General features: G+C 60.4%; 1 protein-coding gene across 8 annotated transcripts in view; it reads left to right on the top strand.

Moving 5' to 3' along the window:
• Positions 1–21768, top strand: part of FAM193A (family with sequence similarity 193 member A) — a 150598-nt gene that overhangs the window by 86946 nt on the left and 41884 nt on the right. For 4 of the 8 annotated variants that reach the window (XM_042251714.2, XM_060417465.1, XM_060417463.1 and 1 more), the window contains exons 3-8: positions 1796–1941; positions 2180–2347; positions 5851–6085; positions 10573–10697; positions 14078–14225; positions 21267–21344. In XM_042251714.2, the coding sequence (XP_042107648.2) occupies positions 1796–1941; positions 2180–2347; positions 5851–6085; positions 10573–10697; positions 14078–14225; positions 21267–21344 (900 nt within the window). Of the gene's footprint in view, positions 1–1795; positions 1942–2179; positions 2348–3146; positions 3272–4800; positions 4931–5850; positions 6086–10572; positions 10698–14077; positions 14226–21266; positions 21345–21768 lie in introns of those variants that run through there. The other 4 variants (XM_027971298.3, XM_060417467.1, XM_027971299.3 and 1 more) reach the window with 4 other exon arrangements.

Here is a 21768-nt window from a genome sequence, read left to right as displayed (position 1 = left end):
GCAGCAGAGAGCTGGTTCAACACCCGCCCCCCACAGTGGGCATCCTTGCTGAGGCGTGGCTGATGGGATTCCTCTGTCACCGCCTCACAGGCTCGGTGGGTCACGCTCTGTGTTCAGGGACTGGCGCAGTCACTGGAAGCAGACCTTTGTCCGGGAACCCTTGAAGGCCGGGAGGACTGCAGAGTGTTTGCACATGCGGGTGGCGGTGGGGGCTCTCTGCAGGGGATCTGCACGACCTCCTGCGTGTCTTAAACACCACCTGCTGCGGCTTGGAGGACGGGTCCCCAGTGTGTGAGCATGGTCATGGCACCACAGCACCGAGGCCTGGGGGGCAGCGGGGGCCTCAGCCGGCGGGCCCCGCAGTGCTCGTGGGTGTGCGTGCGGGCACAGCTGCCACCCCCAGCACGGCCGCCCACCCGCTGCAGCTGCCCGCCCGGCCCTGCCCGTCAGACCATCGCCTCTCCGGGCGTCTTCAGGGCAGGATTGTCTTGTCTTCAGGTATCCCGGTGTCTCATCTGGCTCAGGCCTTCAGGTCGGGTTGGGGGGCAGGGCTGCCTGTCCCGGGTCCTGGTTGCCCCCGCTGCCCCTGATGCTCGCGGTCTCGCTGTGGCTCTCGGGGGCCCCGGCATCCTCATGGGCCTGTGGCAGAGGCTCTTGCTCGTTGGAGGTTGTGGTTTTCCTGGGCTGAGCTGAGATGCCGCACTGGCCTGCCTGCTGGGGACTGTGGCGCCCCGTCCCCACTCTGCCTCCAGTCCTCCCAGGGTCTCTCACGCAGCAGGAGCTTTCTTGGGGATTCCTTCATGACGTCAGGCCCTGCCTCAGCTCGGGGGTGGCTCCTTGCTTCCGCCCCCATGCATGGGGCATTTGCTTGCACTGGGTCTCCCCAGCTCTGCCGCCAGCAGGGCTTGTCTGGACACTCCACTCAGCCCGCAGGGGTGGGGGCGGGACGACGCAGTCCTCTGGTCCGCAGCCCCTCCCATGGGGACCCTGCTTATGGCCGGGGTGCTGGGTGGAGCTGGCCGCCGGCCGACTGGCCCTGGGGAAGAGCGTGCATGCACCTTCTTGCCACACGTGGGGGCCCACAGTCCTTAGACCAGAGTCCAGGCCCCATCCCGAGGGACAGAGTGGCAGCTGCGTGGGCCCCAGGACCGTGTTCTGAGGCAGAAGGAGGTGGGGTGGGGGTCTGTGCAGCAGGCCCGGGGCTGTGGTCTCCGTGCTGGCCAGGCTGGGGGTCCAGTTCTGAGCCTGCTCCCCACTTGGTTCTGTGGGACAGACTCGAGAGTGGCCGCCGGGGGTCCGCTGAGCATGGGGGCGTCACTTGGGGGCAGTGTCCCCCGGGATAGTGGTGGCAGTCAGGGCGCTGGGGTGGAGCTGCTCTCTCTTTTTCTTTTTGATGGAAGGATGATAGCTTTCCAGTATCGTGTTGGTTTCTGCCCTGCATCAGCTTGACTCAGCCGTCGGCATACATATGCCCCCCGCTCTTACTCTCCTCCCACCTGTCTCCCCATCCGACCCCTTTCGGTTGTCAGAGAGCCTTGGTTTGGGAGCTGCTCTTTTTAAACGACTGTCCTCGCGTGGTTATGATGTGACTTTCAGAAGGTTAAAGAAGTAATTCGGCCCCGGGAGAAATTCTTGAATGTCAAGAGAGAAAGTTTCCTACGCATTGTCATTTGAAATGTTTTCTTTTTAACGTGCAGGTTTTAACGTTTTTTCTAAAAGGTGTTTTCCTGAACAGTTAGTGGCTAATTGGGCCATGAACAGTTAACGTGACGCGTCTGTTCCGCTCTCTCTGAAGCAGGGTCAAGACTTCCTTCTCCACACCCCGCTCAGCTCGCAGACGGAGGCTGGCAGTGGCGGGCGGCTCGCCCTAGGCGCTCAGCCGATGCCCGTGGCCACCCCCGCGGACCCCGCTTGCGCCTGCGAGGCCTGCAACGAGCGCAGGTACCGCCAGGGCTCCCCCTGCTCCCCCGCCCTGAGGGCCGCTGGGAGGGCGGGGGCTCCCCGGGTCAGCGAGGGGCTCCCCGGGTCAGCAAGGGGCTTGGGTCCCGGGCCCCTCACACACAGGGGCTAGGGGGGCTGCCGCCGCCGGAGGACAGGGAGGAGAGTGGGCGGGGGCGCGGGGGCTGCCCCGGGCGGCCGGCCCCCTCGGCCCCTGACTGCTCCGGCGCCGTGTCCCCAGGGAGCTCTCGGCGGAGGCGGAGCGGGAGCCCCAGCAGCTGCAGAACTACTGGTCGGAGGTGCGCTACGCCGTCCGCTGCATCTACCGGCAGGCGGGCACCCCGCTCGCGGACGACCAGGACCAGCCCCTGGCGCCGGACAGGGCGGGGGTGAAGGAGCTGGTGGACAGGTACGCCTCACCCGGGCCCGGCCCCCCAGCCCCCAGTGCTCAGCAGGCCCTCTGGGGGGCGGCCTCAGGTGTGCAGCGGCGGCAAACGGGCCGGGTCCAGGCGCCGGTTCCGATGCTGCTGGACGCTGGGTGCCTGCGGGCTGCAGGTGAACAGACGTGTTCCCGCTGTTCCTTAGTGTTAAGGTCGGCAGCAGCGCTCCGCTGGGGCCCTCGCTGGCCCCGGGCGGTGGGGGCGTTGCTCGGGCCCTGCTGCTTTGCTGCCTCCTGGAGGAGAGGCCATCACACCCCTGAGGAGGTGAGGGGCTCTGGGCTCTGGGGTCCGGCGGTGCCTGGGGAGCCAGCTGCTGGCCTGTTCGTTGGGGTGTTTTTCACTGGGAGGGGCTTGGGGTGTGGCTGGGGCCTCGGGCACAGTGACAGGGCAGGGTTTATTCTTGCGTGGCTTGTACAGTGCCCAGTGAAGGGAAGCGACCGGCACTCAGTCGTGTCTGACTCTGCGCGCCCGCGGAGCATACAGTTCACGGAATTCTCCAGGCCAGAATCCTGGAGTGGGTAGCCGTTCCCTTCTCCAGGGGACCTTCCCCACCCGGGGACTGAACCCAGGTCTGCTGCACTGCAGGCGGATTCTTGACCGGCTGAGCCACCAGGGAAGGCCCGACTCAGCTGCTAAAGAATCCGCCTGCCAGGGCAGGAGACACAGGCCTGATCTCTGGGTGAGGAACGTCCCCTGGAGGAGGAAACGGCAGCCACTCGAGTACTCTGGCCTGGGAAGTCTTGCCACGGGCAGAGGAGCCTGGTGAGCTACAGGCCACGGGGCCACCAAGGGTCAGAGCCGACCCATCACAGCGACTGAGGCGCCATCACCACCACGGTTCCTGCCGTCGTTTCCTCTCTTCAGAGGCGTTCCAAATAGGAGCAGTGAACTAAGTGAGTCTCGCTTTGGTCTTTTTCTCCTGTCTTGCTTGCAGTCTCTGAGGCTCTGTAACCTCCTGCTCGCTGTGTATTCTGCAGGTAGGAGCAGTGGCTGGCCAGGGGCCGTAGGGACTAGCTAGTGATTTGTTGCCCCTGAGACGGCTCTAGGCCGTAGACGCCGCATTTAGCAGTTAGTTAGGTTTCCTGGTGAGTGTTAGGAAAATCTGTATAACCTGCATGTCAGACCCATAAGCTCACAGCTGCGGACGCTTAGGAAGAGGCCTAAGCGCTCGGCAGGTAGCCGCGCCGGCAGGGCGTTGTGGCGGATGCTGAGAAGGCGCTCTGCACGCGGCTGAGGCCTGGAGGCGGCCGCGCCCTGCTGAAGGCTGGCGCCGTGGAGACGCCGAGGCCCCGGCCCCGAGGCCCGTGTGCCGTGCTTTCACGTGTGCCGTGCGTCCTGCTGCTTGTGCTCTCCGTGTCTAGAGGACACTTTGTTGTTGTTTGAAACGCCAGGAAGGGTGTCCGCAGGGCCCGTTTCTGGGGCTCGTGCAGCTGGCGGTGACCTCCCCTGCCGCCCCTGTGGCCCTCGGCGCCCAGCACCCCACCCTGGCTCCCCCAGCCCGAGCTCACACCCCGTGCTCCCACCCCGCCTGCGCGCTCCAGCCACACCGGCACTCGTGCCGCCACAGACGGTGCTGGCTTCTGCTTTTCGCTCTGTCTGGAGTGTTCTCCTCACTCAGGCTTCTTTTCTCCCTTCCGTTCTTCCCGTTGGGCTTCCCTGGAGGCTCAGTAATAAAGAATCTGCCTGCCAGTGCAGGAAACGGGTTCGATCCCTGGGTGGGGAAGAGCCCCTGGAGAAGGGAACAGCAACCCACTGCAGTATTCGTGCCTGGAGAATCCCGCGAGCAGAGGAGCCTGGTGGGCTGCAGTCCATTGGGTCACAGAGAGTCACACACGACTGAGCGACTTAGCAGCAGCAGCCCTTCGCATTAGACTTCAGAGCCACTGTCTCAGACCATCGGACCTGACCCCGGGGGCCTCCCCCCTCTCCTTGCCCTCCCCTCTTTTGCGTTGTGTTACCCTGCTCCTGTGCCTGCGGCCCCGCCACCGTGTTTGTCGGATGTGCGGCTGGTAGAGCTTCCAGAGAGTGTCCGTCCTCCTGCCTCAGTCAGAGGACTTTTACAAAGTCTGTCTGCCAGAGGACCACGTGGTCATGGTTAAATGTGTAAGAAATGAAATACAGCGCGTGTCCAGGTCCCCCAGGCAAAGGGAGCCACGGGGAGGCACTCGCCCCCGTAAGGTCTGTCCCCGTGTTGTTTGAGTCGTCTGTGACCCTCCTTTAAGAGATGAAATGTGTTGTTTGAGAGAGCAGTCTCTGTGCTGGTAGTTAAGATTATGCTTGTTATCCTACACTTAAGAGCTCACGCGTCGACCTGAGCTGACTAGTCACCATGATAATCTCTCAGTTATTCCTGTTCGCTGGCCGTGGTTTTAATGAGGCGAAGGGCTCTGTTTTCACTTGGCTCTCGTCTCTCACAACCGAGGTGGCTTGGTGTGGTGATCCAAAAGTGAAACGGCTCAAGTCGCTCAGTCGTGTCCGGCTCTTTGCGACCCCATGCGCTATAGCCCGTCAGCCTCCTCTGTCCGTGGAGTTTTCCAGGCGAGAATCCTGAAGTGGGTTGCCATTCCCTTCTCCACGGGATCTCCCCGACATGCAGATGGAACCTGCATCTCTTATGTCTCCTGCATTGTAGGCAGATTTACCCACTGAGCTGCCTGGAAGCACAAGTGACGTGCGTGACGGCCTCTCTCTCCTTTGCCCACCGTGGTGCCCGGCGGGGAGAGGGCCGTGGTCCAAACCCAGGAGCCGCCTTTCTCTCGGGCTCACGCTTGTGTGCCCAGCTCCCATGGCCCTCCTGGGGGTGGGCTGTGCACGGAGCCCGTGGTCGCTGCCCCCGTGTCACCGGTTTCCATCTGGAGGCTCCTCAGAAGTGCACAGTGAACGCCAGTGGTCTCTTTAACCACAGTCCTGCCAGTTACTGTAGAACAAGTTTGTAAAAGCTGACAGTCTCCACGTTAGGAAGGAAATTCGTGAAACGGATACTTGCTGTTGTGGCCTGATTGGGGGCATGTACTGATTTGTTGTCTGATCTTCAGCTGACACATTTCATCTCATCACTTAGTTTTTTGGTGGGATAATTTGAAAAGAGATGGCTCTGTCTCTTAAGATTCGTCTGGTGATGGGAACAGTACCAGCCCGTTTGGACTGGAGACTGAGCTGCTAGGAAGAGGGACAGGCCACCCTCCGGCCCCAGCAGCTCCTCTGGGGTCGTTGCTCCTCAGCTGGCAGCACAGAAGCCAGCGCTTGGGTCTCCTCCGTCCCAGCCCGGCCCCCGTGCGCACACCCCGTGTTGGCCGTCTGCGTGCAGCGACCCCCGCCCCACCCCCATCTGAACGGGGCCGCCTTGGGTTGGCAGGGCAGGGCGCTTAGGGGCGCCAGTCTCACTGTCTGCCCGACGAGCTCGGGGCGCCCTGCCCATCCGGGGGCGGCTGTGAGCAGGCCCTGCAGGTGTGTGTGCCTCTCTCCCATGCAGGCTCTGCGAGCGGGACCCCTACCAGCTGTACCAGCGGCTGGAGCAGCAGGCGCGGGAGTACGTGCTGGAGATGAAGGTCCGGCTCCTGCGGCAGCTGTCGGCTGCGTCCAGAGTGAAGCCGCCATCCGGCCTGCAGGGCCCGCCGCAGGCCCACCAGTTCATCTCCCTCCTTCTGGAGGAGTACGGCGCCCTGTGCCAGGCCGCACGCACCATCAGCAGCTTCCTCGGCACGCTGGTGAGGCGCCACGGCCGCGGGGGCCGCAGCCCGTTAAGCCGTCCCCTGCTCGGGCGACGTGCGGGCCGCGGGGGCTGCTTCCCTTCCTCGGGTGATGTGCAGGGGCGTGGGGGGCTGCTTCCCCTCCTTGGGCGACGTGCAGGGGTGTAGGGGGCTGCTTCCTCTCCTCGGGTGACGTGTGGGGCACGGGGGCTGCTCGCCTCTTTCCCACCCCTCGGGACTTGGCTGCTGCACGGAAGCAGGGGCACCGTGTGGGGACGTGGGGGCCCAGGGGGCAACACGGGCACAGTGTGAGGGGAGGAAACAGCTCTCGATGGGGGCACATCTCCACAGGGTTGGGCTGCTGTGCTGGGGCGGGGTGGGGCCTGGGGGCTGCCCAGCGCTGGACTGAGGAGGGATTCGTGCTCAGGTGGGATGCCGGCCCCCGTGGGCATCTTCCAGTCCTGGTGAAGGGGACAGACAGGCCTGCTCTCCCTGGGCCTCTGACCGCTTTGGAGAGGCTGTGGCCACAGAGGCTGCAGGAGGAGGTGCTGGAGATGCACCTCCTGGGAACTGGCCTCGCCGGCGTCGGTGCACCTGCTGGCCGGCTTTCTTGGTTTACTAACAGTCTGTGGAGGTGGTCCTCATCGCTCACATTTTATTATTAAAAGAAGCTGCTTTCTTAGTGGTAAAACGGTATTTTGAAACAAATACAGTCAGGGTCAAAACTGGTGGTTCTGAAGATTCTGAGCGTAAGGGTCTCTGTGTGCCCCTGAAGCTGGTGGGCCTCGATAGAAACGAGCCAGCCCTGCAGGTGGTTTCCGGGTCCCGGGCGGGGGGCCGCCTCGAGCCTCGCTCCAGTAGAGCCCGCCACTCCTGCGGGGGGCGTCCCAAGGGCCGCGCTGCCGTGAGAGGAGCGGGCGCGGCGGCGTCTGGGTTAATGGAGCGCGCTTGCTTTCTTGTGTCTGCCTTTGTGCTCAGCCTGTCAGGCTGTTTTGGTTGAAGTTTTCAAGAAAATGGGGCCTCACACAGGTATTTACCCGGGAAGGGGAGGACTGTTTCCGTAGACTTCTCAGCCCGTTGTGGGTATTCTTCTTTGAGGCAGTCTACCGGAGCCCAAGCACTTCTTGGCGGCTGGCTGCGAGGTGGGCCTGAAGCTGTCGCCAGTCCGAGGGGACTCTGCTCTGTCGCCGTCTGTGGGGTCGCTCAGCCTTCAGGTGGTTTTTGAGCATCAGACCTTGGCCGTTTGGGAATCCCTGGTTCACTGAGTGGGCTGCACAGAGCTGCCCGGTGGTCTTCAGTGCCCAGTTAGGCGGCACTGTCCTCGGTGTAGACCAGCCCTTGCCGCCGTCACTGTGGCCCCTTCAGCAGGGCCTCTACGTGTGGAGAGGCTTCCAGGCCCAGCGCCAAGTGTCTGCCGGAGTTCTGAGTTCTGCTTGAAAGCTCGGGTTTTGTGGTTGGCCACAAGAGGGTCCTCCGCCGGGAGTCCCCTGCCTGCCCCCTCTCTGCCCGCCGCCCCGCCTCTCCAGGGGCAGCGCCCTCTGCGGGCCCAGAGCCGCAGAGCACGTGGACCGCGCCAGGCGGCAGAGGGCGTCTGCGCAGGGTGGCTTCTCTGGGGAGTGTCCTTGTGCCCCGTTCATCCGGGGCAGGCCTCGCCGAGCTGTAGCAGGCGGGCACCCCGAGCCCCTTCTCAGGGGCAGCGGGGTCTTCACCAGCCAGCTGTTTCTCAAGCTCTGTTAGGACGGGACCGCACATGCCTGCCCTCCTTCCCAGCCCCACGCTGTCTGCGGGAAGGGACAGGTGGGAGTGTTTGGGTGGAGGGGCCAGGGCCAGGTCGGCCAGGAGCGCTCCTGCGGCCTCTGGGTGCAGCCGCGCTGTCTCTGCTGCTGCACCCCTGCCCCTGCCCCCCGTGTAGTGACCGTGCACCCCCGCAGGCCCTGCGCCCGGGCCCGGGCAGGCTGCCTGGTGTGTGAGGGGGGCGCCACGGCCCAAGGCCAGGGTCACTGTGTGGGCTGCGGGGCGTGCTGGTCACCAGTACGCCTGCCTGTCCCAGGTTGGTGAGACTGTGAAATGGGTGTGGGGTCTGCTCTTTCTCTCACATGCCTCCTCTGGAAGTGTAATTTCAGATCTCAAAAAATGTCAGTGTCTTCCTTCAGCAGTCCTCACCTTTGGTTACCTTTAGCTGACGTGCCCAACCCAGAGCTCTGGTCCTGTCCCTGCCAGCGTGACTCGGGGCTGCGCTCAGACAGCGGGCAGGGCCCGTCCCCTCTTCCCGAGGACATGCAGCGGCCAGGCACGCCCGCGGCTCCGGGACCCTGGCGCGTCCGGCTGCCGCCTTCGCTCTGTGCTCTCTGTCGTGGGGATGGGTTGCAACCTGGGCGCGGGCCTCTGCCCTGCCCGCTGGGAGCCCTGGGCTCTGTGGCCGGCGTTGTCTCTGTGTCTGAGCTGGCGCAGCGCCTGGGCGGAGCGGTCTCTGAAGTGTGCGTGTGCTCTCCCACGCCGTCTTCACACAGCGTGCCTGATTCAGGCTCAGGCCCGGCCTTCGCCCCGCCCAGCTCTCCCGCGTGGGAATGGCTGTGAGAGGCGTGGCATGAGAAGCTGGCGTGAAGCGTTTTGGTAAAACTCGCAGTGAGAACCGACAGTGGAAGCGCGGACAAGGTGAGGGTCCGAGGATCCCTGCCGAGGCTCTGTGCGGCTCCAGAGTGCGCAGAGCGTGTGTGCGCGCGCCTGTGTGCGCGTGTGCAGCAGGCCCTCGTGCCCTCAGCATCGTGCTGCAGGTGTGTGTGGGTCCAGGAACGGGCGCGGTTCCCCTTCGCTGGCTCTCTCAGCCCCTCCGTCCCCTGCTGGTGAGGGCACAGGGCACTGGAGTGTCCGCAGGTAGATCGTGCCCCAGCGTCCCCCAGTCTTAGCCCTGCCACGCGGCTGCGCTGAACAGTGCGCGGGAGCAGGCCGGCGGCGGGTGGAGTGAGGCGCTGCTCCGGCGGGGACGGGGGTGCCGTGCTCCCTGAAGTCTGGGGGGCTGTCGGTCGCTCAGAGGAGGACCGTCTCCCCAGGTGCGAGGTGACGCGCCGCAGCGAGCGTGCCTGTGGCCGACATGCGAGTCACGCGCGTGTGGTCGCAGCCAGAGCGGGTGCGCCGGCCCCTGCTCGCTAGAGGCCGCTCGCTCGCCGGCCCGAAGGGCGGGGAGTGTGAAGCGGTTGTGGGAAGTCGCGGATGAGGCGGCCACGTTCGCCGGGGAGAGGAAGAGCTGCCTCCCCACGAGGCTGCCAGCGCGGAGCTCTCGGTCTGGCAGACTCACCTCAGGCTCTGCTCTGGACAGGCCCGACGTGACCGCCCCTGGGCGCCAGAGGGTGGGGACGCGGTTAAGCCGTTTGACTGGGAGGACTCTCGGTCCGCTCGAAGGGCGGGTTGTGAGAGACGCCACTGGCTGTGCACCGGGCGCTCTCCCGCACCCTCAGCTGTGTGCGTCTTGCTGAGTCAGTCAGGAGCAGGCTGCAGGCCCAGGGACTCGCCGCCCCCGGGAGCGCGGCGCTCCGGGCCTGCGTAGACGGCGCCCCGGGCCTGCGTAGACGCCCCTGGGAGCGCGGCGCTGCGGGCCTGCGTAGACGCTCCTGGGAGCGCGGCGCTGCAGGCCTGCGTAGACGGCGCTGCGGGCCTGTGTAGACGCTCCTGGGAGCGCGGCGCTGCAGGCCTGCGTAGACGCTCCTGGGAGCGCGGCGCTGCAGGCCTGCGTAGACGGCGCCCCGGGCCTGCGTAGACGCCCCTGGGAGCGCGGCGCTGCGGGCCTGCGTAGACGCCCCTGGGAGCGCGGCGCTGCAGGCCTGCGTAGACGGCGCCCCGGGCCTGCGTAGACGCCCCTGGGAGCGCGGCGCTGCGGGCCTGCGTAGACGCTCCTGGGAGCGCGGCGCTGCAGGCCTGCGTAGACGGCGCTGCGGGCCTGTGTAGACGCTCCTGGGAGCGCGGCGCTGCAGGCCTGCGTAGACGCTCCTGGGAGCGCGGCGCTGCAGGCCTGCGTAGACGGCGCCCCGGGCCTGCGTAGACGCCCCTGGGAGCGCGGCGCTGCGGGCCTGCGTAGACGCCCCTGGGAGCGCGGCGCTGCAGGCCTGCGTAGACGCCCCTGGGAGCGCGGCGCTGCGGGCCTGCGTAGACGCTCCTGGGAGCGCGGCGTTGCAGGCCTGCGTAGACGGCGCTGCGGGCCTGTGTAGACGCTCCTGGGAGCGCGGCGCTGCAGGCCTGCGTAGACGGCGCTGCGGGCCTGTGTAGACGCCCCCGCGGGCCTGTGTAGACGCCCCCGGGAGCGCGGCGCTGCGGGCCTGTGTAGACGCTCCTGGGAGCGCGGCGCTGCAGGCCTGCGTAGACGGGGCTGCGGGCCTATGTAGACGCCCCCGGGAGCGCGGCGCTGCGGGCCTGCGCCGCGGGGCGGGGCTTGTGGGCGGCTGGGGAGCGCGCGCTCTGCCAGTCTCCTGGTCTGACCTGGCCTGCCCTCCGGCCCCTGTGTCGCTCTCCAGGAACGCGAGCACCTGAAGAAGTTCCAGGTGACGTGGGAGCTGCACAACAAGCACCTCTTTGAGGACCTGGTCTTCTCGGAGCCGCTTCTGCAGAGCAGCCTGCCAGCCCTGGTGTCGCAGATCAGGTAGTGGGGCTCCCCCGCGCACCCTGCCCCCGGGGCGCAGCAGCTGCGCGCCTGGGCGCCCCTGCGCGCCCCTGCCGTGGCGGTCCCTGCCGGGAAAGTGCAGGGCTTAGGGGAGAATGCAGCTCGGGGAGAAAGCGCACAACCCGAGGAGGAAGAATACACCCAGGATTAATGCGACTAAGAGTCCACGTAACAGATTCTTCCTGAAGAAAGGAAAGCTGCGGCACAAGGCGTTTTAGTTGACGAGACGCGGGTTCTGCTAGGTGGCCGTGGGGTGGTCCCCTCTAGCACTTGAGTGGGGAGGCCGGCGGGCTGACGGGTCTCTCAAACGCGCCCCCTGCTGGGCTTCCTGCTGGAGCGCGTCTCCGGAGCTCCGCCAGGTGTGCCGAGCATGGAGTCCTGTGCCGAGCTCGGGATCCCTCACTCTGGTGATGGGGAGGAGAGAAGCCCATGTCTTTAGTCCTCACTACTCATGTGCTTTTCCAGAGTCCTGCCTGCTTTTTGATTTGCTGGGGTTTTTTTGTTTTTGTCTTTTTAATACAAATGATCTCAAAAGTTAACTCACTTAAAGAAACTGACTTGACTTAGGAAGGTTCTGTGTCTCGGTGGTTTGGTTCGGTTTTTTAATTTGTTCGTTTACTGCTGGCTGCACTGGGTCTTCTTGCACCTTGGGCTTTCTCCGGCCGCGGTGAGCGGGGGCCGCTCTTCACTGCAGTGTGCAGGCTTCCTGTCGAGGGGGCATCTTGTTGCCGAGCACAGGCCCAGAAGTGGTGCGCGCGGGCTTGGTTGCTCCGCGACGTGTGGGATCTTCCCGGACTCGGCACCGAGCCCATGTCCCTTGCATCGGAGGTGGACTCTTGACCGCTCTGCCACCAGGGAAATCCTTGTGCCTGTGGTTTTTAAGAGCTTTATTGAGGTCTAATTCACAAACCATATTAATTTCACCTTAAAGCATGTGATTCAGCAGCAGTAATTGCATTTTTAGTAATAGTCGGGCGACCACCACCAGTATTTCCAAAACTTCCCCGTTGCCCCAGATGGACCCCGTCACCATTACCTGCTGACCTCCGCTCCTTTTGAGGTGCTCTAGTCTGCAGGCCCCACCCTGCCCACTTCCCCCTGCAGTCGGCCTGTCGAGGAGCCGGCACCATGGGTCCTGCAGGGCCACCGGGCCTGGTGTGGCAGCCTGCATGCCCTCGGGGCCAAGCTGGCCTGTCTGTGTGGCCGCAGTTGGTGGTCAAGTGGCCGCCCCGCCAGACTCTGCTGCCCACGGGGGGCCGGGAACCTGCTGCAGCTCCTTAGCTTGTGGTGGTTTCCGTAGCTGTGGCCTGACTTGGTCTTTATTTTAAAATACATATTAATCGTTAAGGGAATGTTTAATCAGGCTTGTAAGTAAACTTACCCAAAGTGATTTTATTCGTTTTCCTTCTCATGTACCACCACATACTGTTTCACATAGATGTTGCTCACGGTGGATTCCACCACCTGTTACGTGGGGTGCAGAGTGAACGTTCAGAGAAGGGCCTGTGTGCTGGACCGTTGATGCTGTCTGACCCTGAGCACACTTCCTGCCGTTGGGGGACTTGCTGTTCTGTCTGCACTCCAGCCTGTGCCTTCCGGTCGTGCTCTGAGTGCGCCCCGCGCCCTCAGAAGTCCAGGACCACCCCTGCCCCGACCCGCAGCTGCTTTGCCCTCCCCTGGCTCTGAGCAGGTCTGCCACGGAGCACAGGAGAGCGCCTCGGGCCTCAGGCGGTGCAGAGGAGGCAGGGCAGCCCCACGTGGGAGGCAGGTCTGTGAAGGGTGGCGGGGCTACAGAGGCCCGGGAGGCCCACGTCGCTGCCTCGTGGGCTGCCACACTCTCCCCTGGGTGCCCGTGTGCTCTGTGGAGCCCGGAGCCGCCTCAGCGAGGCCTGGGGTCAGGGCGCTGGAGAGCGGTGTGTCCTGGGCCCAGGCGCAGCCCTGGGGGCTGCCACACTCTCCCCTGGGTGCCCGTGTGCTCTGTGGAGCCCGGAGCCGCCTCAGCGAGGCCTGGGGTCAGGGCACTGGAGAGTGGTGTGTCCTGGGCCAGGCGCAGCCCTGGGAGGACTCCTGGGGTGTGAGCCCTGGCATCACAGGGCCGCTGAGGCTCCAGCTGGCTCCCGGCCCTGCCCGTTGCTGCACAGCTAGTCAGGGGCTTGGGTTCTCGCATCTCCCTCCAGAGCGCGGGACCCACGCAGGCGCTGCAGCACACAGGACCCCGTCCGTGCGGCCTGTGTCTCCGCACAGTGGTCACCAGCAGGCAGAGGGCGCTGTCTGCACCCGTGGAACCCTGCTCTTTTTCAGTCACGATGTGTTAATTATAAAATCATTAGGTTGCCGTTGCAATCTGAAATTCAGAAATAAAGTTCTGAAAACAGGAACTCATGATGAGAGGTAGTACAGTAAAAAATTTGGTGTTGCTTCCAGACTTTTCCAGCATCCACACCTCACCCCGCCCCAGCACACACACGCATTTTAAACATGGTGACATAGCCCTAGCTCTGCTTCACATGGGAGCATTTCCATTTCAGGCGCATGTGTGAATGCTTGTGTGTGCATCTGGGTGTAAGCAGGTGGGTGTCTCTCAGAGTCTGTCTGGGAAGCCCCCGATGGTGTAGCGGCTCTGACACCAGTGGGCAGCTTCCAGTTCTTCTGTGTAAACAGCACTGATTATTAACCCTGCACACCAGCCTGTGCTCCTGAGCAGTTATAAGTGTCCATTTGGATTTAGAAATTCCTTGTTAGGAGGTCTTTATTACCATTATTTTGGCTCAGATGTTGACATGTTCAGAGATTAGGAAAACCAACGGTTTCTAAAGACAGCCTGCCTTATGAGATGACCTGCCCCCCTCCCCCACGCTCCCAAGTGCCCTCTTCTTCAGAAATCCAGCTGTTTACCTGGGTGTCTGTGTTTTGCTTTCTGTTAATTCTCTCATTTGTCATTTTATGATCTTTGTTAACAAGATATGATAGAGAATAAATGAAACTGTAATTGTATTTTTTTGAATTGAATTTCCTGTTGTACTTAATGTGAAAGCCTGGCCCAAAGTTTGTATTTCTTATTAAATGTTGTGTTTTCTCTGAATCAGTGTATCTGAACGGGCAAGAATATACTCTACAAGCCCGCACGTCGTGAACTGCGTCTCTGGGCCTTAGTCTTTTTAGAGCAGCGTCCCTCACCGCTCAGTTTTTTATCAGGATCTGTTTCTTGTCTGAGCTGCTGCTTTCGGCCAGACTCGGCTCTGGGCGCCTGGCCTATATCTTGCACATGCCCGGCAGCAGGCTTGGGGTGGTGCGGTGGGGGCCCCCGCTGCCTTGGGAGGGGAGGTGCCAGCAGGGCGGTCACAGGCCTCTGTCCGCAGGCTGGGGACCACGACGCACGACGGCTGCTGCGAGGACACGTACAGCGCGCTGCTACAGCGGTTCCAGCGCTCCGAGGAGGAGCTGCGCGCCGTGGCCGCTGAGTGGCTGCAGTGCCAGAAGAGGATTGACGCCTACGTGGACGAGCAGGTGTGTGCCCGCGGATGCTGGGGTTGGAGGGCTGTGCCGGGGGCGGGAGGGGCGCCCAGCCATGCCCGCAGGCTCGGCCACTGCCCAGCCTCCGTGCCGCCTGTGGGGCCTCTGGGAGCCGCTCCGGCCCTCGCGAGCTGTTGGCTGACACTTCCCGTCCAGAGCCTGGGGGCACACGGCCCGAGGGACCCACAGCGCCCCTTGCCCACCCACGCTGCCGCGTCTGAACGGGAGCACAGGCCTGGGCCAGGCAGGTGGGTCCAGCGTGGGGAGGCGGGGCACGGGCTGTCCGGCAGCACGAATCGGCTGCCGCTGGAGTGGCCTGCCTGCCTCCCCTGGGCAGTGGGAGTGGGGAGGCGCTTGACACGGAGCTCTCCCGAGGGGACGGGGTGAGGGCTGAGGGAAGCTGCGACGGAGCTCACAGCATACCTCTGAGGTCGTGGGGAGACGCGCCCTTGGTTCTGGCTGAAGACGTGCGCCGGGCCAGTGTCCACCTCGGACGCAAATGCCGCCCGGCCTTTGCTGTGGTCCTTGGTCTCAGCGCTGCCTCCTGAGCCAGGCGAGGGGTTGGGACACGGGAAGGGCCGGGCACGTTCCCGGGTCGCCATTTGTTCCAGCCTCTCCGTGTTCCGTGGAGTCCGAGGAGTCTCGCGGCCTCCTATTCACAGGGGCTGTCTCGTTTGGGACGTGGGAAAGTTCTCTCTGTCCTCCCCCGCGTGGTTGGGCTGTCCACCCGCCGGTTCTGCTGGTAGCCTTCCAGAGCTTGGCACCGCTGAGCCGAGCTCGGCTGGGGTGTCTGGTCCTGTGTGGCCACACCCGGGCTCTGGGCAGCCCCTGCGTCCCTGGCATGTGGCCTCGGCAGTTGCTCTGTGCTCGTCACACACTGCCCACTGTCCTGTGCTTCCTACAGAGGGCAGTGGGGGTTTGGGGTCTTCTTGACGTGACACTTGATCTCCAGCTGTGCTTGTCGCTGACCCCTGGCTCCTCAGCTTCAGCCCCCATGGGGCGGGGCTGGCCTGCTTTGCCCGGCTGAGGTGCGTTTCACAGGTGCTGCTGCCCCCCACTGCCCTCTCTGGGCGGCCTTCATCCAGACCTCCAGCAGCTGAGTCAGGCCGAGGGGACGAGCACAGCCTGCCCCCTGCACACTCGCCACCTGCTCCGAGGATTCTGCTCTCTGGGCTGGGGGAGCGTGGGGTGTGGGGACCCACCATGCCTCTCGGCACCAGGGCTGCGAGCGAGTGCAGGGCTCAGCTGTCTGAGGCCAGGTTCCCCTCTCAGGTAGGGTCCCTCCTCAGGGTGCTCTGGACTCCAGAGCTGCATTTGGACACTCTGGAACCCCACAAGCCCCGGGGATGTTCCCCGAGAACCTTCTGGGTCCATGTGGACGGTAGGCTGCTGCAAGGGCAGCGGCACCCGTCCGTCCAGCACTGTGTGCTGTGGTCCTGGGCGCTGATGTTGTCGGCTCTGCCTCGGCTTCCCTCTCGGTCCTGTGAGAGTCTGCAGTCCTAACAGACCTGCAGGCAGAGACGCTGCCTCCTGGCAAATCCACCAGAGGGCCGGTCAGGGGCTGAAAGACTGGCGGCAGAAGTTCACAGGCTGTCACTGGGAAGCCTGTGCTGAGGACGGTTGTTGTCAGACTCCCGGAGTCTGGATGTGAGGGCTGCGGGATCTCCAGGGCAACTGCGACCAGGCCGCACCCCTGCAGGAGATGCAGGACAGCTGAGGACCCGGTGAGCCAACAGGGTGCACGACCTGGGTGAAATGGACAAACTCCAGAAACACGGGACCAGCGAGACTTAAATCATGAGGACGTGGAAAGACTCAATAAACCTATAAATCAGTAATCAAAAATCTCCCAACAAAATTTCAGGACCCAGAGGCTTCACAGGTGAATTCTAGCAAACATTTAAGAATTAATAGCCACCTTTCTCAGAGTTTTCCAGAAAACTAAAAGGGAGGAAACACTTCCTAACTCATTCTGAGGCCAGCATAAGTCTGATGCCAAAGACACTACAAGAAAACTACAGACCAAAACTATAGTTCTGTAATGAGTATCGATGCGGAAACCCTTAACAGGACACGCACAGGCAGTGCTCAGCATGTTTAAAAGTCTGTATGGGTGTGTCTTCCCTTTTCTCCTTTGCCTTTCACTTCTCTTCTTTTCACAGCTATTTGTAAGGCCTCCCCAGACAGCCATTTTGCTTTTTTGCATTTCTTTTTCTTGGGATTGGTCTCGATCCCTGTCTCCTGTACAGTGTCACGAACCTCCGTCCATAGTTCATCAAGTACTCTATCAGATCTAGGCCCTTAAATCTATTTTTCATTTCCACTGTATAATCATAATAGATTTGATTTAGGTCATACCTGAATGGTCTAGTGGTTTTCCCTACTTTCTTCAATTTAAGTCTGAATTTGGCAGTAAGGAGTTCATGATCTGAGCCACATTCAGCTCCTGGTCTTGTTTTTGCTGACTGTATAGGGCTTCTCCATCTTTGGCTGCAAAGAATATAATCAGTCTGATTTCGGTGTTGACCGTCTGGTGATGTCCATGTGTAAAGTCTTCTGGTGTTGTTGGAAGAGGGTGTTTGCTATGACCGAAATGGCTGTCTGGGTAGGCCTTACAAATAGCTGTGAAAAGAAGAGAAGTGAAAAGCAAAGGAGAAAAGGAAAGGTATACCCATTTGAATGCAGAGTTCCAAAGAATAGCAAGGAGAGATAAGAAAGCCTTCCTCAGTGATCAGTGCAAAGAAATAGAGGAAAACAATAGAATGGGAAAACTAGAGGTCTCTTCAAGAAAATTGGAGATACCAAGGGAGCATTTCATACAAAGATAAGCTCAATAAAGGACAGAAATGGCATGGGCCTAACAGAAGCAGAAGATAGTAAGAAGAGATGGCAAGAATACACAGCAGGACTATAAAAAAAAGATCTTCACGACCCAGATGATCATGATGGCGTGATCACTCATCTAGAGCCAGACATCCTGGATTGCGAAGTCAGTGGGCCTTAGGAAGCATCACTACAAACAAAGCTAGTGGAGGTGATGGAATTCCAGCTGAGCTATTTCAAATCCTAGATGAGATGCTGTGAAAGTGCTACACTCAATATGTCAGCCAATTTGGAAAACTCAGCAGTGGCCACAGGATTAGAAAAGGTTAGTTTCTATTCCAATCCCAAAGAAAGGCAATGCCAAAGAATGTTCAAACTACTGCACAATTGCACTCATCTCACATGCTAGCAAAGTAATGTTCAAAATTATCCAAACCAGTCTTCAACAAGATGTGAACTGTGAACTTTTAGATGTTCAAGCTAGTTTTAGAAAAGGCAGAGGAACCAGAGATCAAATTCCCAACATCCCCTGGATCATCAAAAAAGCAAGAGTTCCAGAAAACCATCTATTTTTGCTTTATTGATTATGCCAAAGCCTTTGACTGTGTGGATTACAATAAACTGTGGAAAATTCTTAAAGAGATAGGAATACGAGACCACCTGACCTGCCTCTTGAGAAACCTGTATGCAGGTTAGGAAGCAATAGTTAGAATTGGACATGGAACAGCAGACTAGTTCCAAATAGATGCCATCCAGCCATCTCATCCTCTGTTGTTCCCTTCTCCTCCCCCCTTCAGTCTTTCCCAGCATCAGGGTCTTTTCAAATGAGTCAGCTCTTCGCATCAGGTGGCCAAAGTATTGGAGTTTCAGCTTTAGCATCAGTCCTTCCAATGAACACCCAGGACTGATCTCCAGGATAGACTGGTTGGTTCTCCTTGCAGTCCAAGGGACTCTCAAGAGTCTTCTCCAACACCACAGTTCCAAAGCATCAAATCTTTGGTGCTCAGCCTTCCTTATGGTCCAATTATCACATCCAGACATGACTACTGGAAAAACCATCGCTGTGACTAGATGGACCTTTGTTGGCAAAGTAATGTCTCTACTTTTTAATATGCTGTCTAGGTTGGTCATAGGTTTTCTTCTAAGGAGCAAGTGTCTTTTAATTTCATGGCTTCAGTCACTGGCCATAGTGATTTTTTGAGCCCCCCACAAAAATGAAATCTGTCACTGTTTCCACTTTTACCCCATGTATTTGCTATGAAGTGATGGAACCGGATGCCATGATCTTTGTTTTTTGATTGCTGAGTTTTAAGCCAGGGTTTTCACTCTCCTCTTTCACCTTCATCAAGAGGTGGTTTAGTTCCTCTTTACTTTCTGCTATTAAAGTGATGTTATTTGCATATCTGAGGTTATTGATGTTTCTCCAAGCAGTCTTGATTTGCTTCATCCAGCCCAGCATTTCGCATGATGTACTCGGCATATAAGTTCAATAAGTAGGGTGACAGTATACAGCTTTGACGTACTCCTTTCCCAGTTTTGAACCATTAAGCTGTTCCATGTCCAGTTCTGGTGTTCAATTACATTCGGTTCAGTTCAGTTGCTCAGTCGTGTCCGACTCTTTGTGACCCCATGAATCGCAGCACGCCAGGCCTCCCTGTCCATCACCAACTCCCGGAGTTCACTCAGACTCACGTCCATCGAGTCCGTGATGTCATCCAGCCATCTCACCCTCGGTCGTCCCCTTCTCCTCCTGCCCCCAATCCCTCCCAGCATCAAAGTCTTTTCCAATGAGTCAACTCTTCTCATGAGGTGGCCAAAGTACTGGAGTTTCAGCTTTAGCATCATTCCCTCCAAAGAAATCCCAGGGCTGATCTCCTTTAGGATGGACTGGTTGGATCTCCTTGCAGTCCAAGGGACTCTCAAGAGTCTTCTCCAACACCACAGCTCAAACGCATCAATTCTTCGGCGCTCAGCTTTCTTCACAGTCCAACTCTCACATCCATACATGACCACAGGAAAAACCATTAGGCTTCCTAACTTTGAGATATTCTTGCATCCCTGTAATTAAATCCCGCTAGAGCATATACTATTGTGTAACCCATGATCAGGTATTTTGTTCAGGGTCTGTATTACTGTAGCTGTTTTCTGAGGTATTACCGAGTTTTCGTCTTCCAGGTCCTGTTTGTTTTGTAGAAAGGTTATGCTAATCTCATAGAATAAATGGGAAAACTTTCCTTTTTAACAAGTTTTTCAGTTTTCAAGAATAGTTCAACTTTCCCATTCCGTGAAGGAAAAGGATAGACTGATAGATCCCGCCTGAAAGCTTTGGGACCTGGTTCATTGTTGCAGGGGGAGGAACAGGGACTCAATATTTTTTACTGCCTTTTCAATAAACACTGTGTTTATGAGCATTTTTGGGGATTTCTGCTTCTTAAGTGAGTTTTACAAATTGATATTTGTGTAGGAAATTATCCACATCCTTCAGATACAGGGGTGGGTGTAAGCTGTGCTCACAGGGCAGTTGACAGCAGTGGGGACTTGACGGCCCCAGGGCGGTTCATTCCCTCCCTCTGGCGTCAGGCCGCAGAGAGAGCACTTAGGAGGCCAGGCTGGTGGCAGGCAGTGCTCCTGGCGCCCCAGCTGTGCCCACAGCCTCCCCCCAGCTCTGCCCATGGCCTCCACTTCCAGCTGTGCCCACGGCCTCCCCTCCCAGCTGTGCCCACGGCCTCCCCTCCCAGCTGTGCCCACGGCCTCCCCTCCCAGCTGTGCCCACGGCCGCCCCCCAGGCTCTGCCCGTGGCCTCCCCCCCAGCCCCCGGCTCTGCCCACGGCCTCCCCCCGGCTCTGCCCATGGCCTCCCCTTCCAGCTGTGCCCACGGCCTCCCCCCAGCTGTGCCCACGGCCTCCCCTCCCAGCTGTGCCCACGGCCCCCCCCAGGCTCTGCCCGCGGCCTCCCCCCCAGCCCCCGGCTCTGCCCACGGCCTCCCCCCAGCTCTGCCCATGCACTGTAGCCGCCCTCACCCCCGCCCCAGCTGCCGGAAGAAGTCTGTATTGTTTGGACTGTTGGACAGTTCGTCGGCTCGACTTCTAGACCATACTGGCAGGGCCAGCGAGCTGCTGGTGAGACGCCTGTGTGCAGCTCTCCTTTCCATGAGAGGCGTCACCTGCTCGCTCGTCCTCCGGTTGCCGAGAAGCCGCTTCCTGTGTGTCTGTGTCCGTGCTCCCTCCCGCCGTGTCTGTGGCTCATTTCTTCCCTGGTTCAGCCTGGCAGGAAGTTCAGAGAACCAACTTTTGGGTTTACTGGTCACGTTTACTTCTGGGTTTTTCCAGTACTTTCAGCTTTTACCTCTTCTTCCTTACTAGTTGAAGTTTTGTATTAAGTTACGCTTGTTTCATTTGGAGGGTGTATTGGTCGTTTTTGTCTGACTTGAAGATGTGATCGGCTCTTCAGTAGGCAGTTGGGCAGCTGCCCTGTGTTGGCTGGAGGGGAGCCCCTGGGGGTGGTGTGTCCTTCCTTGTAGGACATGCGCCCCCCCGCCCCGCCCCCGTGTTCTAATCATTTGGAAGATGCGCGCCCCGTTCTGTCCTCTCGGCGGTTGTGTTTCAGCTTTTAATAACTTGTAAGGATGCGTCTATGTGATTATCACTCAGTCATCTCACAGCCGCCTCCTCCACGTAGCTCAGTGCCTTGAGCCTGTTCGTAACTCCTGTTCCCCCAGGTTCTTACTTGTGGTCAAGTCTGCCTCCTCAGACCTGGCCACCCTTGAGGAGTCCGAGTCTGCGGTGCCGCCCTCGCGGCGGCCGAGCCTGCGGGTCCGCTGTGCCAGCCGCACTGACTCTTGTGGCGGTCACCGCTGTCCGGCTCCGGGACATGCTTGTCTTGGGCTGAGGCTCGTGGCCAGACAGCAGCCCTGGCACTCAGCGAGCGGGGACCGTCTCCTCCCCGGGTTGGCGGGCCCGTCTCTGATATCTCAGTTTCTCTTTTTGGTGTGAGTTTGTCTCTGTGTTTTCCGTGCACGACAACTGTGACGATTCTGCGCGAGCCGGTGTGGGCTGCTGAGGCAGAGAGCCCGTTGCCCTCTCTGTAGTGGGAGCGTCTCCTGTCTCCACATGCAGTCTCTGGCGCCATCTGAAAAGCCTCCCCTTGAAAGTGTCCTGGTAGCTCCTGCTGGTACTAAGACTCTGTTTTTGCGTTCCCGTGCGTCTCACGCAGATGACAGTGAAGACCAAGCAGCGCGTGCTGACGGAGGACTGGGAGCTCTTTAAGCAGAGGCGGCTCATCGAAGAGCAGGTGCGTGTGGGTGGGAGGGCGCTGCCGGAGTGAAGCTGCTTGCCGCAGAGTGAAGGGCTGCGGAGCCCACCTTGCGCGTCTTGCTCGGCAGACCTGTTTGCAGGCTGGTTCTCCTTTCCGCTCCTCCAGGGACACCCACGTTTATGGAGTGGCTCTCCCGGCCCATAGCCTCCCCGCGCCTCCACGGGCTCCTCCTGGGTGGGTGCTGTGTCTCCGGTTCCCCTCCAGGGGCAACGCACAGTGAGGCCCCAGGGCCGGGCCTGGTCCGTTCCTCATGTGCCGGGGCTGTGCTGTCTTTCGGCTGCTGCCTGCCTGGCTCACTCCTTCCTGCCACAGGCTCGCCCCACCCTGCCCGCCACTTCAGCAGCGCTCCCAGGCCTGGCATGCGGGTCTCGGGGCATTGCCCGCTTGCCCCGGTGCCTGT

This window comes from Ovis aries, chromosome 6 (genome assembly GCF_016772045.2).
Source record: "Ovis aries strain OAR_USU_Benz2616 breed Rambouillet chromosome 6, ARS-UI_Ramb_v3.0, whole genome shotgun sequence".
Lineage (NCBI taxonomy): Eukaryota > Metazoa > Chordata > Mammalia > Artiodactyla > Bovidae > Ovis > Ovis aries.
This window is presented reverse-complemented; position numbering and strand designations above follow the sequence as displayed.